The sequence below is a fragment of the Centroberyx gerrardi genome, chromosome 13 (assembly GCF_048128805.1).
Source record: "Centroberyx gerrardi isolate f3 chromosome 13, fCenGer3.hap1.cur.20231027, whole genome shotgun sequence".
Taxonomy (NCBI): domain Eukaryota; kingdom Metazoa; phylum Chordata; class Actinopteri; order Beryciformes; family Berycidae; genus Centroberyx; species Centroberyx gerrardi.
The window spans coordinates 4982631-4993611 of NC_136009.1; the positions used below are offsets into that span (position 1 = coordinate 4982631).

General features: G+C 42.1%; 1 protein-coding gene across 1 annotated transcript; it reads left to right on the forward strand.

The window, feature by feature from the left end:
* Positions 1-407: 407 nt before the first annotated feature.
* Positions 408-10599, forward strand: mrpl37 (mitochondrial ribosomal protein L37). Its single transcript, XM_071904579.2, has 8 exons — positions 408-895; positions 1738-1921; positions 2207-2322; positions 4441-4626; positions 5691-5845; positions 6071-6202; positions 8107-8181; positions 10224-10599. Exons 1-8 carry the CDS (start codon positions 511-513, stop codon positions 10299-10301), a joined length of 1311 nt encoding a protein of 436 aa, XP_071760680.1. The 5' UTR covers positions 408-510; the 3' UTR covers positions 10302-10599.
* Positions 10600-10981: the final 382 nt, after the last annotated feature.

Here is a 10981-nt window from a genome sequence, read left to right on the forward strand (position 1 = left end):
ACTACTACTACTACTACTACTACTACTACTAATAATAATAATAATAATAACAATAATAATAATGAATTTAGGGTCCCATATTAATCTTCATGGGACAAACATTAGGCCTCCACCCAGCTTTTGAAATATGCTACTTTAGACAAATACACAAAGGGCCTATTAAGATTTTGTATGGGATGTATTGTATTTATTGTATTTCAGTACAATACAAATACAATTATATAACATTTTTTGTAATGGTTTATGATATAAGTAATACAAATTATAACAAATTTTCATGATACATAAATTATAGTATTATGGTTTGCCCCAGTAGTTTCCCTCCTAACCTGGTGGAGGCGCTCTGTCCTTTGCTAACGCCAACATACTGTCAAAAAGTCACTGAAGAAAACAGCGGATCAAAGATGGCGGCGTCCTACAGCAGCATTTAATTTGACAAGACGATGACTTACGTCGTAAAACGCCCTGTTTTTATGTTCAAAACCCAGCCTAACTAGCCCAGGAGGTGAAATGTTTCCAGAAACGGCACAGCGTTTAAAAACGGCGGCTCCGTTGCTTTCTCAAACTATTCTATTAAATGATTTGAGACTCTTCTCCGCACATGGAAGAACCAGCAGCGTCCAGGGCCGGCGACACTTCAATGTCAGCTGCTGTCTGACGGCCAAGGTCCCCCCTCGGCCCAAACCCAGGGTCCGAGTGGAAATCCCCGGACTGGAGAGGATCACCTACGGGGAAAGGATGCACTACGTGCCGGGGCTGGCTAAGCCCGTTTACCCCCCCTGGGAGAGAGCCTGCAAGGACCCGAGCTACTACAAGTCTCCCCCGGCTCATGAGATGCCGCTGTACAAAGAGAAACCATGCTACGTGTTCAGCCAAAGGACAAACGTACTTGAAGGTAAAATTCACAACAACTTGTATATATATATGTTTATTTATCACAAACTATCTGTATGCAAGTGCTGGTAAACGACAGGTGTCAGCCGTTGCCCCGTTACGCGACGCTCTCTCTTGTATGTAGAGAACGGAAAGCTAAACTCCATTCAAAAACCGGCCAGTTTAATAATACCTTATAACGTACATATATCATACAACATGACTTAATACTTTTTATGCTTAGTTAGGACCCATTGGTGATTTCGGCATACATCTGACCCACCAAGTAGCTGTTATTTCAATAATATTGCAGCTTTTAGAATTGGTTCCCCCGTTATTCCTACAATGTTATTCCACCAAAATACAATGGAGGGCGGTAGCGAGCTGTGTGAACCAGTTCTAAAAGTTGAGATTTTGATCAAGTAAAGTGTTGCTTGGTGGATAACTTGTATGCCGAATTTACCAGAACACTCCAACGATTCGTAAAAGGTCTTAGGTTATGTTATGTTCTACGAGGTGTGTATGCTATTGCCGATAAGCAAGACTACATTAAAGACTTCAAGAATATCTTAATGTTGTGAACAAGGTAGGTTGTAGTGCTGAAACAACAGTGGGCTGAATCACAGATATTGTATTGTACTGAAGGAAAACAGTGGACCAATGAGGGTCAATGGACAACAGAACAATGTCACTAAATGGCTGGTGAGATTACAGTAAAGAAATGATTAGCTTATTGTTTACTAAAGGGAACACAGAACTTTCTAGCTTTGCTACCATTCACTTCTATTCTATTTGGCAGTAGTTCATTGCTCAGTCACAACACCCCCTACTCTCACTCTCACTCTCTCTCTCTCTCTCTTTCAGGTGTGCATCAGGCTCTGTGGTTGACCAAAACCAAGCTGATCGCTGGTCTGCCCCCTCAGCTCCTCTCATTGGCCCAGAGTCCCGACAATCAAATCCCGGACCAGGACGAGCGCGTGCAGAACGCCATCAGACACGCTCGCTTCTGGGACACGACGGAGAACCGGCCAGGCAAAGACAAATACTGGTAAGAGGACAGAAAGACACGCACACATATATTGATTTAATTTGGGCGGCCTGCCCAGGTCAATGAACAGCCATCCAAATCAAATCTGTGTTAGACTCATTTCAGGTGCTGTGATGCACTAAGCTGGTTTTTAAACCTGCTGTTTCTGGTGGACTAGGGTCACAAAAAATGGCTGATGCCAATGCACATACATTTGCGCTACTTGCTTCCGTAATTCAAATAAATTAAAGACTGTGTGTGTGTGTGTGTGCGTGTGTGTGTGTGTGTGTGTGTGTCCCTCCCCAGCTACACTCTGCTCTACAACCTGCTCCATCTGTGTGGCAGTCTACAGTCCGTTCACCCAGCGCTTGGCAAGAGGATCCAAGCAGAGAAATACTCTCTGGCTGCTTCATGGAGCAGAGGTATAATACCCTCACTACTACTAGTGCCCAGTGTTGGTTGGTAGTAGGGTAGTAGTAGTGTAGGGAATTACTATCTCAGTGTCAGTAATGATGTTAGTGTTACTTTTGTTGTCACCCCCTCTATATATCAGATTGTAGTTGAATTATCCAGAAACTACATCCCAATCCAATCCTTCAATTTGTTTTCCTCATTACTAGCCATCATCCTCTCACTCTGAGTTAGTTTAGATGAGAAATGATAGAAAAGCTGACTTTATCTGGGTGGAAGTATTCCCACTACTTTGATTTTATCAGGATGACAGGAACATCAGACATCAACACTGTTTGGTTTCCTGATCATTCACAGGAGAGGAAACTCACTTATCCTGATGCTTGAAAGTACAACCTAAAAAACACAACAACACACATTTTGTAGCTGTCCAGGTATCTAGGAAAGTGTCTATATATGTGTAGGTGAATGACATGACATGCATTTTTTGCATCCATCCATTAATCCAAAACAAACACATTTAATGCATCAAATTATTCGAAAGTATCTTCTTCATGACACACCACTAGGGTTGGGCGATAGGACGAATATATCGGCTATCGGCGATTGGTTGAGTCCATCGCCGGTTGATTTTTTTGGGCGATGTTTTGGGCGATTTTTGTCATTTTATTTTGCTAATTTAATGGTCTAATTTAATAGTAAATAATTAACCTGTAAAGCGCAATTCAAAGCGTGCGCGAATAGGAACTGGCTGTTGGAGTTGGGCGCCATTATCCCGTATTTAAACATCACGTCTCCACCCTCTCTATGACAGTTGCCTTTTCACTCCGCCTTCCCTTTAGGACAACGTTTAGCGTTTAGTACAACCATAAACATAAACACACTTGATTTCCGACGTGATCCGGAGCAGAGAGTATGAAGTTAGTAGTATAGCTGTGAATGTAGCAGTGCAGCTGTGAATGTAGCAGTGCAATGTGTGTGTCGCTGCCCGATCTCACAGCGACAGAGTCAACTTGTAGCCCGTGATGTTAATTTTCGGTATGTTCAACTCAGATCGGGCAGCGACAAACCCATTTCAGATCCAGTTTTTAAGTCGCTAACACTTTAACATAATCAAATGGGATTTGGCACTAATTAGCGTTGCAGCTAGCGGACTTTTAGATCGCTAACGTTTTTAGCATAAGTCAATGGAGTTGAACATAGCGAAAATTAGCATCACGGCTAGCGGACATTTTCTCTAGTTAGCTAACATTACATAGCCTACTAGAAGTTGACTGTCTCTGTGAGATGTGCGCGACTCACATCTACGGTTGACTCAGATCGGGCAGCGACAGTGTGTACAGTTTAGTTTTTGATAAAAGTGAAGGGAGTTAGCCCCGAAGTTAGCGGCAATGGCTAACCTGACCAAGCTCACTTAAGGTGGACTGACCTTTAAGGTGGAGCAGCTATTCTCTTTGTAACATTAGTCACAATCTCAGCCGCTCTTACACCCGGCGAATATATCGGCAATCGCCGGTTGTTGGGCTGACGGTGGCCGGTAGGAAAATTTTGACATATCGCCCAACCCTACACAACACTTTCATTTTATTGAAATGCAATTCATTTTCTGGTGCAACTGTCTACAATGAAAAGAGTAAAACTGCAATAAAAATGCTAATTTTCCCAATAATCATTTTATTTGCGTAGCACTTTTCTAAAAAAAAAACCCAGCGCAGTCTTAGCTTTGAGCCTAGACTGTGGAACAGACAGAAGGGCCTTGCCTGAGGGTATAAGGCTGTGATCTGGCTCATAAGGAGTTAAAAGGTCAGCAATATAGCTAGGGGCTAGACCTTCCCGTGCTTTAAATGCAATCAGTAAAATCTTAAAATCAGTTCTAAATCTAACTGGCAGCCAGTGCAGACATGCTAAGTTTGGGGTAATATGTGCTTTACGTTTAGTGCTAGTTAAAATCCTAGCTGCAGCATTTTGAACAGCAATGCCACCCTAAAAGCTATAAAAGAAATGCATGCACAGACTTCAAATTGCATTTTCAATCCATTTCTGTCTGTGTTTTTTTCTGGTCAGGTTATTTTGCTCTTTGAACACCTTATTTGTCATTGACCCGTTATTTGTGTGTGCCTGTGTCCCAGGCGAGGACTTGTTCCAGGTCCGGGGTCAGAACGGCTTGCTGCTGAGCAGCATGGCTCCTCTCCCAGAGCTCGTCGGGAAACAGGAGGTGGCCCACACGGCGGATCACGTCCTGGAAACCTTCTACCCCGTCTCCCCCGCCATCGACCTGCAGAAGATGCAGCTGTACAAGGAGGAGAATTACACAGGTGACAAGACACACAATCCATCTGTAATATACTACAAGATAGGGATGAGTAACGCCATGTAATGAAATGGTCTGTTGGTGGTCTGGAAATGTATGGGAGAAGAATTTGGCCATTTCTAGGTCTGGAAAAGTTTGGAAATTGTGCAAAAAATTTGGAAAAGTAACGAAAAATATTGTTGCACTGTCCGGATATTCATACAACTACACATTTTCTGTCATTTCAGACCCCCGTCTTCTCTCACGTTCTGATATTTATCTCTGTGAAGTATAATCTTCATCTATAGAGTCATATGGCATAGTCAGTAGGGGCAAGATAACTATCTGCAGACATCATACTGAACACCAACATCTTCAAATCAAGAAAGAAAAGTTTGGAAAAAGTATGAAATTTTGAAATTGAAATCCTCTTGATTTTGTTTTCTGGAGACTTCTTTTTTTTCTGGAGACCGTTTATTTTGTGGAAAATCCAAAGCCAGCAGCATCTGCAGCAGCGAGTGACTGATGTCTGCACAGCGGTCGACCCAGATAAGCTTCATCAGATACAGAGAAACATGATGTTTTCCATTTGCAGACGTGTTCAGAAGTTGAGCACATTCTTTGAAGGTTTCCATTTGATTCTCTCTCATTCCCTTCTTCTCTGTCCATGCTGCAGCCAAAGAAATGAGAGAAGAAGAAAAGCTAATATGAAAGCTTGGTGAATTGTTTGCCAAGAGTAGCTGAATTCTTTTCATTTCTTTGATTCATTTTGATCCATGTACCTTGGAGGAGCTGCAAGGTTGAGAGAGACTTTTTGTGCTCTTGCAACCAAAACACGGTTGAGCATTTTTTAGATGTTTATTTTACAAATGGGAAACTAAATAACTGGCAGTTTGCTGTCCAATCAAATTTCATTTTTGCCCAATCAGGTTTCAAGCATGACTAGCCCCTCCCCCAGTGAGAGATACTTTGTCCAGTTACTGTTCTTGGTCCTCTTGTCCAATCCGATGTGAGGGATGACTCGGTGAGAGTTAGTTTGTCCAGTAAGTGTTCAGGGCTAATTAAATAACATCTCTCTCGTCCAATCAGGTTTCAAGGATGACTACCCTTACCCCCACGCCCATACGCTTTACTTCCTGGAGGCGGGAGATGTTCCCTGTAAGCTTCGGCCAGAACAGCTCAGAGCCAAGATGATCATGTTCGCCTTTGGCAACGCTCTGGCCCGTGCACACACTCTATATGGGGTAAGAACACACACACACACACACATACTCACTGCACAGGGTGAGAACACACTGCAACGATATTGATATGACTTGACGTATACCTATTTGATGTGAAAATTCTCTCTCTCTCCCTCCCTCCCTCCCTCCCTCCCTCCCTCCCTCTCTCTCTCCCTCCCCCCCTCTCTCTCTCTCTCTCTCTCTCTCTCTCTCCTCTCTCTCTCTCTCTCTCTCTCTCTCTCTCAGACCCAGCCTCAGCGTGTATTAGATCGTCCTATAACAGTACAGGCAGTGGGGACCAACGGTAGAATATTCCAGTTTGTCGCTTTCCAGCTCAACACCACTGATCTCTCGGGAGACGAGGGCATCAAGAACCAGGTACACTATTAAAATTTACTTTTAATTTACTTTATTACTTTAAAATTGTTTAACAAAATTTTTGGGAAAATGAAGACATGCAAAAAGTTAATAGGGATGATACTTTGTATAACCACTGTATATCCTTATGCCATTTAAAATGTATTCACTAGTGAACAACAGTCACAATATTATGATCTGATTTGATCTGATTGCATACATTTTTGTTACTGGGTAATAAACCATATTTGAGTAAGTGATGTGACAGAAACACACTATCACAAAAAAATCTGTACTGGCACAGAAATTGGTAATCAGTAATTTTGCTTTTAAAGGAAAATGTGTGCTTGAGGATTGTTCTTTCTCATATAAAACTCAAGAAAATCGCAGGCATTCTTGAAGAAAAAAGGATCGGTGCATCTCATGAGGGAAAACAACTTCAGGCACTCTAGCGATGGAGTAGGAACATGTCACCGTAGTTAAAATAAAAAGGCCTCTATTGTAACATGGCTTGTACACTTTAAAAGACTGACCGGTTTCAACCTATACAGGTCTTCATCAGGGTTCAAACGCTCCTTAAGTACTGATAGGTTTCAGATAGGGCTGAAACGATTCCTCAAGAAACTCGAGTAACTCGATTACTAAAAATCATCGATGCAAATTCTTTGCATCGAAGCTTCGTTTAATCCATATAACTATGAACACACTCAGTGTTTCGCACGGATGATTATTACTGTTGCACAACGCGCTGGAGAAAGAGAGAGAAAATAGCGAGGGGCGAAGAGAAGAGACAGGCCAGAGAAAACGACAGAAAGTGTCCAAAGTTTCGGATCCAGTGTTGCCAACTTGGCGACTTTGTCGCTAGACTTAGCGACTTTTCAGACCCCCCTGGCGACTTTATTTCTCAAAAGCGACTAGCGACAAATCTGCCGACTTTTTCTGACCATGGGAAGCAATGTTAATGTGTTGAATCCCAAAGCATTTGGCAATAAATTGGTTCGGCTGATGCCGGTTTTCTCTACTTGCTTGTCTAATCCAGAGAGGTCTGACGGTCACAGCGCTTCCCACACACAGCGTAGCTCCCTCCCTCCGCTGAGAGCAGGGACTGTAGGATAGGGTCCACTTGTAATTGCTACCGGCGTACGCCGAAACTGGCCGGGTGGGCGGAGTCAGCACTTAATATTAAAACGGGATGAGATGAAGGCTAGTAAAGAATGCACGTTAATTATGGCTATATGTAATGGCTAGTTAAGAACGTAAATCAATATGGTGGCTAGTTATGATGTCCCTAAGTTAGCTAAGTTTTGCTCAAGAAAATAACCACAGAAAATAAAATGCTGCAGTCAATTTGTGAAAGCCTGAGCTTCATTCATGTTATTATTATGATAGTCACACACACACACACACACCCACACACACACACACCTACTCCCCTCACAGTGATGCATAAAATACCCCAGAAAGCAAAATATCAGGTGGTGTAAGTAGCAATTGGAGCCTAAAATGCACCAGTCCAATACAGCAGGTATATTCAGTTTAGTTTGATTGCAGTGAGTAGGGTCAGCAGGTGTAGGGCAACCCTTCAACATAGTAAATAAATGTACATTAGCCAGTCTTATGAACTTGTATGATATTTAGGCCTAGTAATAAATATCAATAATAATTATTATTTCACCTCGTTTTCAGTAAATCACAGTGTCGTATGGACAGCTTCGTGCGGATTATCCGATTACTCGATTAATCGATGGAATAATCGGTAGAATACTCGATTACTAAAATAATCGATAGCTGCAGCCCTAGTTTCAGATCATGAAATCCTGTATTGATCAGACTACTATTCAGGTTTACAAAAGCCTTGCGGTTTGAACTGTTTTTCTTGCTTCTGTTGTCTGTCTGGCTATTAAAATACTGTCTGCTACTGGCAGGTTTGGGTGGATGAAGATGCCGAGCTCTATGAGTATGCAAAGGTCCGACCGCTCATCAAGAAGAAACAAGTGCAGGTAAGACAACGATCAGTCACTTTCTGTCTGTCGATATCTGTCTAGATCTTTCTCAGGTAATGTGCTCTGGAATGGTCATCAACTGTGTGTTCCCTAAATCCAACTGTTTCATCAAGTGTGTGTTCCCCAAATCCAACTGGTCGTCAAGTGTGCGTTCCCTAAATCCAACTGGTTGTCAAGTTTGCGTTCCCTAAATCCAACTGGTCGTCAAGTGTGTTCCCTAAATCCAACTGGTCGTCAAGTGTGTTCCCTAAATCCAACTGGTCGTCAAGTGTGTTCCCTAAATCCAACTGGTTGTCAAGTTTGCGTTCCCTAAATCCAACTGGTCGTCAAGTGTGCGTTCCCTAAATCCAACTGGTCGTCAAGTGTGTTCCCTAAATCCAACTAGTCGTCAAGTGTGTTCCCTAAATCCAACTGGTCGTCAAGTGTGTTCCCTAAATCCAACTGGTCGTCAAGTGTGCGTTCCCCAAATCCAACTGGTCGTCAAGTGTGTGTTCCCTAAATCTACAGGGTTCATACGGTCATGAAAAACCTGGAAAAGTCAAAAGTGAAATTTAAAATGCAATTTCCAGGCCCTGGAAAAGTTATGGAAAATAATATTTTTGGAAAAGTCATGGAAATATAGCTAAAGCTGCATCAAATATAATTACTGATTAATCCAAGCATGAAAATAGTGACGTAAATTGGCACATAACCATCGCACGTAACCATCGCGGTATTTCGGTGGTGTGAGAAGTTAGTTCAGTCTGACTCAGTCTGTTTACATGCTCGCCCACTACAGTTGCTTTCTGCTAACGTAGCAGTTAGTGAACTTACTTTACCGACAATATGCCAGGCAAGTGCAGCTTCAACAACAGAAGGCTTTTTAAGGAGAAGTACCAAGTATGGCTGGCAAAAGAGACTGACCCAAGACGTGCTACACGCAAACTGTGCTGTAAAATCTTCGATATTTCGAATATGGGAGAGGCCGCGCTTACTAGCCACGTGAAGGGGGAAAAGCACAAGACGCAGCCGCTGTTGCAGGCAGCGCAATTCCTATCAGTGAGTTTATGAACGTAAGTGCTGGTGCGGCAAAGACATCCACCGATGCTACTGCAGTTTCCACCGCAAAGAAACAGACAAGTGTATAGTTTCAACCAAAAACGAAGTCCTCAAAGCTGCGATACTATGGGCATTAAAAATGATGAATTCGCACTACTCATTCAAGTTCCCGGACAGCCAGATTGCAGCAAGATTTGTCTGCGGTGAGAGAAAGTGTACTATGAGCTGGGGAATCAGTAGTTAACACTGGCATTCCTACCCCAATGCACTATTTCTCTCTCTCTCTCTCTTTCTCATTCATTCTTTGTCTGTCTCTCTCTTTCATTCTCTTTTTCTCATGCTCTCTCTCTGATAGAAAATGTGATGGCATTTTTGATTTATCTTTTGAGACATTGACAAACATGTTAAACTGGTATTGGATTTAAAATATGACAAATTCTAGGTGTGTCTGGTGTTTATTTGTTCTAGAGAGGCACCATATGTTTGAAATGCAGACCTAATTTTACTTACCGGTATACAGTGTTACAGTACAAAATTTTCAGTGGTACCGCAGAGAAGTCATTTCTTTTGGTCATGGAAATTAAGTTAAAGGTTGTGGAGAAGTCATGGAAAAGTCATTGAAAATCATTGGTGAAAAAGTGTATGAACCCTGAATCTAAGTAGTCGTCTCAAGTGTGTGTTCCCCAAATCCAGCTGGTCGTCAAGTGTGTGTTCCCTAAATCTAAGTGGTTGTCTCTCCAAATAAACTAAATAAACTTTTGAGTTTCCTCCTTAGCCCTGATTCTTGTGTCATGTTCTAGATACAAGTAGGTATCGTTTGCCGATAAACAATGTGACCTTAAAGGACAGATTTTTTATGTGCGTCTCCATACAAGAGAGAACATCATGTATCAGATCTAGTATGAAATTCTTCAATTGTATGCGACAGTTCCTGGCACATAACGTACCCAGCAAAGAAAGATTCTGATCGGTCTGATTAGTTGCTGTCTGTCTCCCTGTAGGTGCCAGCCGGTCTGGAAGGATACCAGCCTGAAACATTCAGCAAGTTCCTGGCCCTCTACCTGCATGGAGCTGTCTAAGACTACATACCTGACTGACTGTGTGTGTGTGTGTGTGTGTGTGTGTGTGTGTGTGTGTGCGCATGTATGGGACCTGAACCAACATCTTACGAGAAACCCGGAGCTGCGTTCACTCTGCTCTTTTCCTTTGACCATTTGAAATTATCCATGACCTGGTTCACACCATGTTACATTTTTTCAGATAATCTGAACTCCTTCAAGGACTAAACAAACCACAGCTTCTCTTTGTTCATGTGTCGGCGTAATAACAGTGTTTCTATTCGATACTGGGATGGGTCATTCAATAAAAACTGAGTTATTCTAAGATTTGTGTGTTTGAACTTCTTATGCTTTACAGGAGGGTAATCAGGGAGGGGTTCTAGGGGTTCCCAGCAAAATAAAATGCAGTATAATATCACTTTGATTTTAAAGCATAATGACAGATAGTATGAGGTTTAAAACTCCCCACTGACATTTATTAACCCTGTACAAAGTCATATGTAACAACAAGAATCCTCTCAGATGGGCTTCCTCAGGACTAAATCTCATTGCATGGGAGTCTGTTTTGAAGTAGGAATATATACAGTATATATATATAGGATGTATATAAATAGGAAGCCATGCTGTATATATACATACTTGCATGTCATCATATTTTTTCTGTCAAGGTAGACCATGCCAGGCATGAAAAACACTAACAC

What these genes read in the sequence shown, in the direction of transcription:
- mrpl37 (XM_071904579.2), top strand. Translation starts at nt 511, where the DNA reads ATGTTTCCAGAAACGGCACAGCGTTTAAAAACGGCGGCTCCGTTGCTT. An exon ending in AAGGACAAACGTACTTGAAG is followed by an intron (nt 896 to 1,737) that starts GTAAAATTCACA and finishes TCTCTCTTTCAG; the next exon opens with GTGTGCATCAGGCTCTGTGG. An exon ending in CCAGGCAAAGACAAATACTG is followed by an intron (nt 1,922 to 2,206) that starts GTAAGAGGACAG and finishes GTCCCTCCCCAG; the next exon opens with CTACACTCTGCTCTACAACC.